The sequence below is a fragment of the Monodelphis domestica genome, chromosome 7 (assembly GCF_027887165.1).
Source record: "Monodelphis domestica isolate mMonDom1 chromosome 7, mMonDom1.pri, whole genome shotgun sequence".
Lineage (NCBI taxonomy): Eukaryota > Metazoa > Chordata > Mammalia > Didelphimorphia > Didelphidae > Monodelphis > Monodelphis domestica.
The window spans coordinates 55,610,531-55,625,268 of NC_077233.1; the positions used below are offsets into that span (position 1 = coordinate 55,610,531).

Here is a 14,738-nt window from a genome sequence, read left to right on the forward strand (position 1 = left end):
CGGCTGTGCTCTATCTACAAATAGTGAGTAAAACTTTTTATACTATTTGTACTATTTTGGACTTTGAGCTCCAGAGCATTACACTGTTTACTATGGGCACATTGGAAGTTATGCTCTTTTCTTTTTAATGGAAGGAGCTATTGTGTTCACCAGAAAAGCAACTGGTTCTAAGCAGTATCAGAAATACAAAACTACAAATGAACTCTTTTTATGACCTAAAGTTTATCACATTTCTTGGGGATAGAAATGTAAGGTTTGGGTTTGGAGGGGGAGGGATAGGAGGGTTGTAAATCTAAGGCTCTTTTTAGCACTAAGTAATGGGATCATGAATTTATAGATGGAAAAGGACATTAGGAGTTATCCAGTCCAACCCCCTCATTTTATAGATGAAGAAACTAAGACCCAAGGAGATAATATAAATGAGTAGGAAATCCCCCAAACTCTGATCAAAATGATGTCATCAGTCGAATCTTAAAGTCCTAAAAGAGAAGTCAGGAGAACCTGAACAGTAGAACAATGATGGTAGACAAGAGGGCTGCCCAAGAGACTTCTTGAGTCATTAATCCATGCAAATATGACTATTAATATATATTTTTAATATCCTTATTGCCAGAACTTTTGAAAATAGCTTTGACCTGTTTCCAGATTAGTTGCTAAGCTAATACATCTTGGGTTCAACTAAACAGATGTTTAAGCACCTACTGTGTGACAAACACTATAAAAGGTACTGAGATAAACAGATAAAAATGAAGCCATGTCTCCCCCGGAGAATTTGGGGAGGGAAATCTAAGGCCATTTCTATTGGAGGATGCAGAACCAAGAAGGAAAAGTTAAATAGGAAAGAGATAATGCTAACAAGTTGGGGCCACTGAGAATCCTTATTGGAAAGGGCATCCATCTGTCCTGAGCCTTGGAGAAGGACAGGGAACATGGAACTGGGGAAGCCATGCATTCCCTCACGCATGGGGGAGGTAGAGGAAGTTGAAAAGAAAAGCCCATAGTCAACCACTCATAGGCCAATTCAGCCAAAACATCATCTTCAAGGCAAGTAAGATGAAATAAGTCCAGAAAGGTAAATTGTAGCTTTTTTTATGTAGAATATTTAATATTAGACTGAAGAGTTTATATTTCATGAAGAGCCATTTGAGAGTTCCTGTGGGATTTTCAGCCAGTCGGTAAGCATTTATTAAGTGCCTATTATGTGCCAGACTGTGCTGAGCACTTTTGAGTTGGGGAGTTAAATAATCAGATTTATGCCATAAGGAAATTATTTCAGCTACTCTGTAAAGGATGCCTGAGAAGAGACATAGTAGAAGCACAGGAGACCAATTCAAATTCTGTTAAGTGTGGATCAAGGAGGAGCAGCTGGGTGGCTCAGTGGATTGAGAGCCAAGACTAGAGATGGAAAGTCCTAGGTTCAAATCTGGCCTCAGACACTTCCTATCTGTGTGACCCTGGGCAAGTCACTTAACTCCTATTGCCTACTCCTCACCACTCTTCTGCCTTGGAACCAATACACAGTATTGATTCTAAAGTGGAAGGTATGGGGAAGAAGAAACAAGAACAAAAACAAAGGAAAGGAACCAAAGGCCAGAATTAATAATAAAATGGTGGCTCTGTGGTTGAAATGAAACAGATAGGAAAGATGTTGTAGAAATAAAATGAATAGATCTTGGCAGAACATTTTCGAGAGCCCTGTTTTAACATTCGCACATCTTTTAAAAAAAATAAGATAACACACTCTATATAGCTAATTAGCAAACTACTTGGATCATTTGTTTTTGTTCAATTGTTGGGCCAGTGTTAGTGTTTATGCCAGTTGAGTGATGTTCAATTGGCATGAATGATTTTAAGAGTTGAGGTTATATATTAGTTCATTGGAAGGCGGGTAGTTGGAACTATTAAATTTTTTGTTTATTTGTCTCTATTTATTTAAGTCTCTAAAAGAGCCAGGAAAAAAGAAGTTGAGATTTGATAGGCGTTCATGTTTACCTCTGTCTAATACAGGACTAACCTGGCAGCTGTAGGACCTAACGGTTCCTAGTTCAAAGGCACCACTCCTAAAGCCCCAGGTTTTGAGAACCTCAAATAAATAGACCTGACCTCTAAGGTAGTCTTTGACCAGGAGGCAGGAGACCTGAACTCTAAACTTGGATCTGTTTCTATCCAGCTATCTTTGTGAACTGGAACCAGTTCTTTTCCTTCTCTGGATGTGTTCCTTCTCTTTTCTGTAAAATGTGGTGTGAGTGGGATGGGAGAAAGTGGGATTGGTATGGTAGTAGATCAAAGAACCGGTCCCCAAGCCAGGAAAATTTGAATTCAAGACCTGCTTCTGACAGATCCTATCTTGGTGAGCCTGGATGAGCCACCTAATTTTCGAAGCCCCAGGCAACTCTGTTAAGACCAAGTTGCAGAAAAGGTGCCAACCTACAATGATTAAAAAAAAAAAGAGTTCCTGTGCCATTGAAATCCTAGGTCTAATTCCTATTCCTAAAATAAAGGGTTTAGAGAGGCAGTGAAATATAATGGAAAGAACACTGAATTTGGAGACATGGGACTGGGTTTTGATCCCAGCTCTGATATTTTCTATCTGTAAGACCTTAGGCAAGGCAATGGACCTCAGTTTACACAGCAGTAAAAATGACTGGTTTAGGAAGATGACCTTTGCAATCCCTTCAAATTCAAAATCTCTGATCATCCTGTGAGCCTAAGACTATGTAAACTCACAGGTTCTTTTCAGCTCTCTACATCTAGGATCAAAAACAAGAGAAAGAAGGAAAAATTGGGAGTAGAAACCAGCAAGGGGAAACAAAGAACATAAGACAGCCAAGACAATGCTTGGGGCTTATTGTCTTTAGCAATAGCCAACCCAGGAGAACCATGTGCGATTTGGGCAGTGGAAAACAGAGCCATGCAATCAGAAAGAGGAAGAACAATAACCAGCCAAGACATTTTTAGATAACATAGTGGACCACATTATAATATGTGATGGGAAGTCAGGATCACCTCTATCTGGTGATCTTGGTAGCAGAGGTTTTGCTGTCTTCCTAAGAGGCAGTTTATGCAGAAATAGAATTGGCCTTTTAGACATCAGTCTCTGGGAGTCTATGGGAGATAGCCCCTGATGTCTTGTTTATCCTTTACAACCTTGAATGGATGCACGAATTTATCAGAGTCATTTTTGAAGGTATTTGCATTATCAGGTGTATCACTCCTTGAGGTAACAGATGAATTCCACAGATTTGCTGGCCACTGCGTAAAACAGTATTCCCTTCTCTTTGTCTTGCACGTATAGCTTTTGAGCTTTGAATAGTGTCCCCATGTGGTAGAATACCAAGATTTGGCAAACAGTTCTGGGTACGTGTTTCCCATTGCCTTCTTTTTTCTCCAAACTCCTTCCAGCTCTCAATCTATGACCCTACATCCTTGACTTCCCAGATTTCTTTGGTTTGTTCTTAATCAGCATCGGGCCCCCATATAACCACACACACACACACAAATCCTTGATGGCTTCATTAACCTCTTGTTCCTTTAAACCTTTCTTGAAGCCTGGCAACCATAATTGGACACAGGATTCCCAGGTGTCCAGCTGTACCATAATCTGTACAAGGGAAAGATAATGTGTACCGGTCAGTTTCCTGTCAATTTCCTGATGATGCCCAGAATTTTATTGACCTTTTTTGGCTGCCACTGTACACTGGGAGGATATTTCAGGGAATGGTTTTCAGTGATTTCCCATTTTCCCTTTCCTGGGTCATAACTGGGATGTTGAAACCCACAGTGCTCTCAATATAGCTCAGCTTATTTTCCAACAAATGTATTATTTTTCAATTGCCTCAAGCTGATCTGCTCTCACACAGACCCATGAGAGGCACTCAGTCTACACTGGTTGATTTTTGCTGTCTGTCCCCATAGGTGTGTCATTTCACACATACACCCCCAGAGAAGTTTAATATTATCTACACACTTAGAGATTTCCTTCTCACAAATCATTTATGAAATCTCAGATACAGAGGGGTCCCTATGGTTTACATATTTCTATGCCTTTATCCCTACCCTTCATTTCTGTCTTTAAACTGTAACCTTGTCCTCTCAAAGAGCCCCTATCACCAATGCTGACTCATTTTTCTTACTGGCACATAGTCTAGGACATTTCTGAAAATCCAAGCCAATTACCTCCATGGAATCCAAAGGTAAATTTCCTTCACCTTGATCCCTGGTAAGTTAGCCAGTGATTGTTTCCCCTTGTAGAAACCATAATGCCTCTCCTACAGTGGGTTATATTTAATTTGAGGTGGTAAGATTTTTTGTGGTTGTTCCATTCTCGACATTTTCTTTTCTGTCTGTTTTCTCTCACTGTATTTTACTTTAAAATCAAGTTTTTCAGGGCAACTAGGTAGCTCAGTGAATAGAGAGCCAGACCTAGAAAGGGGAGGATCTGAGTTCAAATCTGCCCACAGATACTTCCTAGCTGTGAGACTAGCCTATGCTTCTCTTCTATCTTAGAGTTTTCACTAGGACAGATGATAAAGGCTTTAAAAAATAGTTTTGCATTACATCAGAAACCTTTGTGTTTTCCATCCATTCCATTTGGGTTGGGTGCAGCTCCCAATTTGCCAGCCTCTCTTTTGTAAGAACCAAATTCTGTGTCAAATCTTGGGGCTAAATGTAGAGAGGAGAGAGTTTTGTAGAATAATAAGGCTGCAAATGCTATTGTATACAGTCCAAGAGTGATGTTAATGATATATTGATTTTAACTATAGAGAGGATAACAGGGAATATTTATTGGATGCCTATTATGTGCAAAGCAAGCATGACTGCAGCCCTCAAGAAGCTTACAGTCTAGTTTGGAAAGTTATGTCCACAAGCAACTATAAGTGCAAGATAGGAGCTAACTATAAGAAAAATCAAAAATATTTTGATAATTTGGAGGAGGGAGAACTCTTATGGTGGAATCATTAAGAAGACTGCTTAGAGGAAAGTCTGCTTAGATAACTCAATGAATCAAGTTCCAGATTTGGAGACAAGAGGTCCTGGGTTCAAATATGACCTGAGACACTTCCTAGCTGTGTGACCTGTGCAACTTGACTCCAGTTGCCTAGTCCTCACCACTCTTCTGCCTTGGAACCAATACTTAGTATTGATTCTAAGACTGAAGGTAAGGGAAAGAGGGAGGGAAGGAGGGAGGGAGGGAGAGAGGGAGGGAGAGAGGGAAGGAAGGAAGGAAGGAAGGAAGGAAGGAAGGAAGGAAGGAAGGAAGGAAGGAAGGAAGGAAGGAAGGAAGGAAGGAAGGAAGGAAGGAAGGAAGGAAGGAAGGAAGGAAATATACATGGGGGAAATGACACTTGAATTGAGACTTTAAAAGAATGAAGAGTATTTTTATAGGCAATAAGATAGTGGATAGGAAAACCCTATGTGGTGTGGGAGATGTTCATTTGTCCAGTGGGACTGGCACATGGAGTGCATGAAGGAGAATTAGTTAGATAAGATTGGAAAAGCTGGTTGGGAGTAAATCATGAAGGCTTTGAAGGCCATACTTTAATTTTTTATGGTTCAAAAAAATGCATATGATACACAGAACAGTTAAGTATGCTTTATCAAGGAAAACTTGGCTCAGAGGTACATTATTAATTCAGTGATTCAGGATGAATTCTACAGGCCAAATTCCACTTTCAGTCATAAGAAATCAGCTCTCACTAACAGCAAATGGACCGCTATCTTTTCACTTAGTTTGAAGATAAGGAGCAGATTTCAGCATTATTGCTTTGTGTAAAAGTGATGTACAGTTTAACTGTTTACAATCCATTGATTGGTGGTAATTAATTACTCATTGGTACTCATACCGCCTCACAGCCCCTAAAAGGCAGATTTCCCTAGAAGGCAAATATCCTAGGGCACGCTGATCATGCTCATATCGACAAATTAACAATCAGAATTTCCACTCAGAGATCAAAAAGGCCTTGGTGTGTATGGATTTCCAGAGTACAATGAAAATATCCTAGCCTGCCTAGCAGCCAAGATAAAGTGTTGTGACTAAAAGAAACAAGGATTTCCATGGTCAAGTGGGTTCCATGTGGCACTCATTTGCATGTAAATACCCCAAATCCTCTTCCAGCTCAGCACCATCCGCAAAATTGGCATCTGAATTGCTGAAGGGGGAAAAGACTGAAATGGCTTTGGATGGGGGGGTGGGGGTTGGGGAGGTGAGATTCTTTTCTCTGTCCTTGAGTGTTTATTGCCAGGAAATCCTGACCACCATTGATTGCCAAGGGGTTAAAGACACATTGTTGTTAAATAGGGAGAAAGAATTAGCAGGGTTTTTGTGCCCAGAGTTTAACTATCACCGAGTCTCAAAAACAGGAACCAAGAGCCCTAGTTGGAGGAGCAGGGGAAGAGCAGAGTCACAGGGGTGAGCTATTAGGGCATGGTTCCAGACGAAGGACTCTGTGCTTATCCTCAGGACTGAGGGGCTGTGCCATTGGGCAGAAGTATGTTCAAAAGGTGAAACCAGAAGTTTCATATATGTTGTTGCCTTATGGGAAAGGATGTTGGTTTTATGGCCATATTATATACAGTGCAGCAGCATCTTAGATGTTCTTAGATGATCTGTGGCAGCCCATTCTAGAGGTACTAAAGAGAGCTGATATTTGACTAGCATAAATTCTGATAGACCATAAACTCCATGTGAGCAGGGGCCATACTTTGGCTTCTATCAAAGCATCACCAGCCACCCATTGCACAAGTGGTCATTGAGAAGTACTTCTTTTTTTTTTTTAACCCTCATCTTCTTCTGTCCTAGCTTCAATTCTAAGACAGAAGAATGACAAGTTGGTTTAAGTGACTTGCCTGGGGTCACACAACTAGGAAGTGTGTGAGACCATATTCAAAGAGAAGGCAAGGATAAAATAATAATAATTGCTTTAAGATTCTTCTAAGATTTTACACATAAGAAAATGCTTTCTTCTTATCAGCCCAATGAAGGAGATAGGGCAAATATTATTCTACCCATTTTACAGATGAGTAAGCAGAAGCTCAGAGAAGGACCATGACTTAAGACAGAGAGTTAGGAAGTCGAAGAGACAAAAATGGAACCCAGGTCTTATGACCCCAAGTCCAGTTCTCCTTCCACTATGCCACATGGCCTTTTGAAATAGTTTTAATTTGAAACTTTGATTTCACTGGCATAGGGAACTCCTAGTAAGGAAATTCTTTTTACTGGAGCAACTGCCCTGACACCTGTAGAATGAGAGAGTTGCCTGAGGGTGATAAAGGTTTTACATGATTTGCCTGAGATCAAACAAGCAAATATGTATCAGAAATGGGATGATGAAAAGTCTCCCTGACCAAGACCAAGCAGAAAATCTTGAAATCTCTTCTTGGATCATCTCTACAACTCAACTCCCAACTTCACTTGTTAGGTTGCCAGAGGTTCCAGCAGGGAAAGAATTCCAGTGAAGCAACATCCCTTTTCCCTGTTCTGTGCTCACAGACTGCTGCCTCCCAAAAAAGAATACTCTGATACAACAAATATTGACTAAGAGGTATGCAAAACTTAGATAGGAAATGGTCCCTGCCCTCCAAGATCCAACACTGAAATAGGGAAGTAAAATACCAATATATTGAGCTGTCATGTACAATAAAACATGCTAAGTATATGAATGACTTTTTAAAAAACCCTTACCTTCTGTTTAAGAATTGGCACCAAGAATCAATACCAAGGCAGAAGAGTGGTGAGAGCTAAGCAATCCAGGTTAGGTGTCTTACCCAGGGTCACATAGCTAGGAAATGTGTCTGGGGTCAGATTTGAACCCAAGACATCCCACCATCTCCAGGTCCAGCTCTCTATCCCCTGAGCCACACTGGCTGCCCCCATGAATGAATATTTTTTTAAAACAAAAACAAAGTTTTATATGATTTCCAAAAGCGATGTAGATTCAAGGGCATGTGATACATGATGTAGTGGGAAAGGCAGTTAGCCCAGTATCGGGCACATAATCAATCCTTAATAAATACTTATTGATTAATTGTTGATTGAGTGAATGGAAAGTGCATTGATTTTTGAAGTCAGAACACCTGTGCTTGAATCCCAACTCTGTTAACAATGATGTGTGTGGCATTAGGTTGATCACTATCCTCTAGGCTTTGGCTTCTTCTTCCTTTGTAAGATGAGGGAGTTGGGTTAGAGGTTGGGCTCTGAGATCCCTTCTAGTTCTAAGAGTGTGATTCCCCCAGGATCTTGAGCAATAAGTCACAATAAATAGCAGTCTGAGATAGTCCATCCTCTGGCATTCTCCTCTCCCTTCCCATAGTAACATCATCTCTGAAGAAGAAATCTGAACACCAGCTTCTCTCCTGAAATCATCAAAAGTGCCTGAAAAATGGAAACTCCAGATTTGACATGGCAGAGCAGCCTGTATCTTAGAAACCCAGGAGGAAGCCCTGCTTTTTTAAAAAATAGAAACAAACCCAGAGCATACCATTTATTGTTATTAAAATACCATAAAAGAAAAATCAAAATAACATGTAAAATGTAACTAAGCGAATGTAACTAAGAAAAAAAATGTTTGGTTTTCTGAGTGTCTCCTGACTTCTCTGACCATATACTTCTAGTTAGAGACCCTTTATAGTAGAGTAATGTTGTCTCCTTTTAGCATGATCCAGCCAAGTTGTTTTCTCAACTATGTTTTAGAGTGAATCTCCTCCGCATCATCCTATACAAGATTCTCATATATATTCATCGAAACCAAGGCAAGCTTACTGCCCTCCAGAGCTCCTGCTTCCTGCCAAAGGCTGAGGTAGAGAGAGGTACCATGAGCTGTTCCAGGACCAAGTGACTCATCCTTGTCCTGTTAAGCTCTTTGCTTAGGGTTCCTAACAGCATCACTAAACTGAATTGTTAGAGAATGTCCTTAAGCGATCATGTTAAATAGAGTTGAACTAATTTGGATGGTCAAGAAATTGGGACTTCTAAAGACTCATAATGCCAGTACTGTTTCTCCAAGTGAATAATTGACTTGCCCTAGGGCAGCTAGATGGCATAGATAGAATGGATAGACTCTAGGCTGGACCTAAAGTCAGGAAGACTCATTTTCCTAAGTTCAAATCTCACCTCAGACATTTACTAACTGTGTAACCCTGGGCAAGTTACTTAATCCTCTTTACCTCTGTTTCTTCTTTTGTAAAATGAGCTGGAGAAGAAAATGGCAAAGCTTTCCAGTACCTTTGCCAAGAAAACCCCAAATGTGGTCCACAAAGTGTCAGACACAACTGAAAACTACTGAGCAAAAACAACGAATACCTGATTAAGTCTTCTGTTGATAATGCTGGAAAAGATCAGAGGATTAAGAGTTGGATGAGAGTTTAAAAATTGGCCAGTTCAATTTCCTTCATTTTACTTAGGGAGTAAACTAAACTCTTAAACGTCATTCTGGTCTCCTTTCAATGGACCAGGATGTAACAGAAAATTCTGAAGTCTTTTCTAGTATTATCTCTAAACCAGTTGCTGCCACCATGACCCCAACTTCACATCACAATTCACCAGAGGTCCCAGCAAGGAAGGAATTCCACTGAGGTGGCCTTCTTTTCCCTGCTCTGTACTCATAGCCTTAACTGGGAACATTCTTCCAGCTCTTCCAGGGATGTTACTCTTGACATCATCTCCCCTTCACCATTCATACTCTTAACCATCAGTCAAAGATTCAAATTTAGCTGAAAGATTTAGAGGCAGTTTAGCCCCTCATTTTACAAATAAGGAAACTGAGGCCTCTAGAGATCACAAGATCATAGATTTAGATCTGAAAGAGAACTTAAGAGTCATCTAGTCCAAAATCCTCATTTTACAAATGAGTAACTAAAATCTAGAGATGCCAAGTGACTTTGCCCAAGGTCACACAAGTGCCCAAACCATGATTCAAACCCAAAGCTTCTGACTCTTTCCATTTCATTCCTTTGGTGGATCTTGGACTGGTACTCAGGTCACCTGATTTCCAGTCCAGTGTTCTTTCTTTGCACTCTACCAGATCCCTGACCATATCTGCATGATGCTGTAATGAGTGAAGAAAAGCCAATTACTTTTCAAATACAACTTGCTTTTCCCAAGTAGTCTGAAACAGACCCACATAAATGATGCATGTATTTTGCTTGATAATTTGTCCCTTAAGGGTTCACATTTCTAAGATAAATTCAGACCTTTTTTTTTTTTTGGCCACTTCTTTTTGCAGTTCTTATCCAAAGGCCTTACATCTGTTCTTTCTGAAACCAATTGCTTCCAGAGGTTTTAAGAAAAAAATAGACATTTTCTTGGCCTTGATTTTTCTAATCTGCTTTCTGACTGATTTATTATCATTTAGTATATTTCATATGCAAACTTTAAAGTCTTTGAGATATCAGATTTAATCCCAAGTTACAAAGTGATCTTTTTAGTTCAAGGGGAGCTTTTCATGCCCAAGTCGATCCATTGATGGTCATTTTTTCAATGAAAGAAAGTTAGAAGTTTGTTCTGTATAAACAGAATGGCTAAGGTAAACAGTTGGTTTTGTACCATTAAAGCCAACATCAAGAAGCAAGGTGGTACCATAGATCAAGGTCTAGTGTTAGAGACAATGTCCACGGACATTTACTAACTAGGGGAACCTGGGCAAGTTACTTAATATTCAGTATTCCAAGGAACACTCCACCACTATAAGTTACCAACAAGGTATTGATGTGTAAGTTCATTAATGGCAAGGACTGACTTACTTTTACACTTATATCCCCAGTACCTAGGACAGATCCTGGCACGTGCACATAGAAAACACTTTAATGAATGTTGGTTGATTGAAAGGGTTATCACACCAGGCATTTACATCCCTGAAATAATAGATTCAAATCCCATCCTTTAAAAGCCCAAAATAATATATACTGCAAACATGAAAGATTGTCTCAAAAAATCTGCCAGCCACAACTGAAGGGTTTAAGTATAAAGGGGAAAAGACTGAAAAAGATTAAGCACGGTTGGTTCCAGTTAATTATTTAAGTGATTATCAATATAAGAGGAGTCTTTTATTAACAAGTGTGTCCGGCTTTGAGGATTTCTGTAGGAAAAGCAAATTTATGTGAAGAAAACTTTTTTTTAAATTTAGATGCTACAGTACTCTAATTAAAATTAGCTTAACCCCATCCACTTCTCCTTTCTGTTTTCAGCCATTTGTTATTTATGACATGAACTCCTTGATGATGGGAGAAGACAAGATTAAGTTTAAGCACATCACTCCTCTGCAGGAACAAAGCAAAGAAGTAGCCATTCGTATTTTCCAGGGGTGTCAGTTCCGCTCCGTGGAGGCGGTCCAGGAGATTACAGAGTATGCCAAGAGCATTCCAGGTTTCATCAACCTTGATTTGAATGATCAAGTGACCCTCTTGAAGTATGGTGTCCATGAGATCATCTACACGATGCTGGCCTCCTTGATGAATAAAGATGGGGTTCTCATATCCGAAGGCCAAGGATTCATGACAAGGGAGTTTCTGAAGAGCCTGCGAAAACCCTTTGGTGACTTTATGGAGCCCAAGTTTGAGTTTGCTGTCAAGTTCAATGCACTGGAATTAGATGATAGCGACCTAGCAATATTTATAGCTGTCATCATCCTCAGTGGAGGTAAGCTTCCCTTATGACTTTCCATAGAAGGTGGGCTTGAGGGGAAGAGGGGCAAAGAAATGATCAACTTCCCTTTTCTATCTTAATGAACTTCCTTCTTGCTCACCCCATCCCTGCTGGAGTCTATGGATGTAAAATACCAATGATTTGCCAAGTGGTAGAATTACAAGCAGAGCACCAACTCATGGTTATAGATTGGGTTTCCATGAACATGTGAGGGTGACACAGGATTTTTTTATTGTTCTTTTTTCCAAATACATCTTTACCGCTAAAATCCAAATGCTAACAGTTCCTTCACCTCCTACAAAGCTTTTCCTCCTCCAGTTTTATTTCATTTTAATAATAATGCTATACTTCCTAAAGGGGTGGAGCTGGTGACCCCATCATCAAGCAGGGCAAGCCTTTAGTTGTTTTCCCAGTCCCCTGGATGAATTATACCCCATATCCACACCCTAACTTGGTTAGTACCCACTTGCCCCACCCAAAACTTTTTTTAAGTACACTTTTAAGAGAGACAGCTGGCTGGGTTAGCACATTGAAAAACAAGCTCGTTTGTTTAGTGATCAAAATTGTGCCCTTCATCCTGCTAGAGCTGTGATTCCAAATGAAAGGGCCAATCTTCTGGGTTGTCTATACTCAACAGATATTTTGAACCAATTAGAAGCCTTCTGGTTGGGATGGGAGAAGGGGAAGGTTGATGGTAATTCCCATTTTTCTTTTTCTTATTTTTTTCTTATTTAATTTTTTTCAAGTCATGAAAAGGTACCTTTTCTTCTTCCCAATTCCCTCTTGTCGAAAAAGAAACACAAATCCCATGTAATAAATATGCAGTTACCTCCCATCTTTCTTTCAAGAAAATTTTTTTAAGGATGAATGTACTGCTTAGTAAATTGAAGGTCTTAGGGGATTTCTATAGGCTAACTACCAGCTTCCCTCTGCTTAAGGACATCAAAACTCTGGGAGCCATATGAATTAAATGATAGAAATGAGAGACAGGACTAATTGCTTGCGCTAATGACTTCTCTTTCCATGTGTTGAGGTTTGAATGACTTTTCCCAGGTGTTACCTGCACCTTGGGCTAGTTCCACAGCATGGACAATGTGTGTGAAGCCTTCCAGGTTCTTTGGAAAGAGGCCATGCACTGGAGGTCATTGTCAAGCACCATTCTTTCTGTCCATCTAAAAGCAGAATTCCTGGGGGCAGCTGGGTAGCTCAGTGGATTGAGAGCCAGGCCTAGAGATGGGAGGTCCTGGGTTCAAATCTGGCCTCAGATGCTTCCCATCTGTGTGACCCTGAGCAAGTCACTTAGCCCCCATTGCCTAGCCCTTACTTCTCTTCTGCCTTGGAACCAATACACAGTATTGATTCCAAAACAGAAGATAAGGGTTTTTTTAAAAAATAAATAAAAGCAGAATTCCTCTGGAATCCAGGATGTAATGCATCAGAACAGAACAGAAATCCTACAGCCTCTTCACATCTCATAGTGGTTTAATTGGAGTCCAATTGCTTGCTTTTGGAGGCACAAATCTCATTAAAGTTACTCCATAAGGTTGAAATTAATTTAAAAGTAACTTTCTTGCATTGGGTTTCATTTACCAAAAATATATACTAGAGGATATTAGCATGATTTATTAGTCTCCCCAAAGCTCTTTCAAATAAGCTCAATTCCCTTCAACAGTCTTTGTTCAAATTATTAAAGCAATCTTTAACCCCTGAGAATTTTAATTAATTCAGTAAAGAGGAATATGAGTCCAATTTATTGTGGTTCATGTAAGAAAGTATAGACTTTTGACAAAACCAATCAATTTTAGGAGGCACGTTATCTAATATTTAGAGAAAGTGAGCAGCTGGGATATGGGCCAATCGAAGCTTTCTGGTCCTAATTCAATGGGGGAGGGGTAGAAAGATGACCAGGGCCTCCATTGTTTTGATTCAGAGCTTTGTGAACTTGGGCAATGTTATTTTATAAGATTGGACACATGACGAGAATGAGTAATCCCACATTTGTGGTTCCAGAAGTAGAGTCATCAATAAAAAGATTATGAATGTACCCTGCTGTACTTCCCATCAGCAAGATTGTTTTAAAAAGTGATTTATAACCTTTTTTGAAATTCATTAATTAGTCTAGAATTAGCCCCCAAAATGGTCTTAGATGAATATCAATGAATACTGTTGTAGTAGAATGGATTCACTAAGCGTTAGTTTTTCAGATCTGTGAGAGTTATTCTAAAGGTGGCAACTATCTAGGTTCTAAAATGTGACTTTTCACATAAAAGAAAACCTTGTGATTTGTCTAACACAGTAATAAACCACATTTATTGAGCGCTTTTTTTTTGTTTTTTAAATAAACCTTACTTTCTGTCTTAGGATTGATACTAAGTGTTGGTTCTAAGGCAGAAGATTGGAAAGGGCTAGGCAACTGGGATCAAATGGTTTGCCCAGGGTCGCACAGCAAGGAAGTATCCAAGGTCAGATCTGAACACAGGACCTGGCTCTCTATCTACTGAGCCACCCAGCTGCCCCTGGAGCACTGTTAAGGGTTACAAAATTACTTTTCTCACCAATCAAACCCATCTTGTGAGTTAGATAATACTACTATTTATTATTACCATTTTATATTTGAGGTACCTGAATCTCAGAGAGATTGTGACCAACTCATAGGTGGTATTTATACAGCACTTTAAGGTCTGCAAAACATTTTACAAATTTTTCATTTGATTCTCTCAAAAACACTGGTAGGTAGGTGCTATGAATATTCCCATTTTATAGATGAAGAAACTGAGACTGACAGCAGTTCAGTGAACTTGCCCAGAGTCAGGATCTGAAGATGGATTTGAATTCATATCTTCCTGACTTCCAGCATTCTCCCCATTGAACCACCTAGTTGCCTCTGTATACATTCTGGCCATTATTTTTAGCTGGGTGCAAGAGCTAACCCTGAGGCAGTGTGGCATAGTAGATGAACCTAGACAATTGCAAAATTACACAAAAATAGCCTTCTTGATTTTTTATTTAACTTCCACCATCCGAAATAGGTGACTGAATGAATTATCTTAATAAATTTGGTGAAGGAATTGCAGCTTAGGAAAGTGACTGGAGAACTGGC

At 39.7% G+C, this 14,738-nt stretch overlaps 1 protein-coding gene across 2 annotated transcripts in view; it reads left to right on the forward strand.

Moving 5' to 3' along the window:
- PPARG (peroxisome proliferator activated receptor gamma) overlaps positions 1-14,738 on the forward strand; it is a 190,716-nt gene that overhangs the window by 156,950 nt on the left and 19,028 nt on the right. For both annotated transcript variants that reach the window (XM_007500246.3, XM_001376110.5), the window contains exon 7: positions 11,182-11,632. In XM_007500246.3, the coding sequence (XP_007500308.1) occupies positions 11,182-11,632 (451 nt within the window). The remainder of the gene's footprint in view (positions 1-11,181; positions 11,633-14,738) is intronic.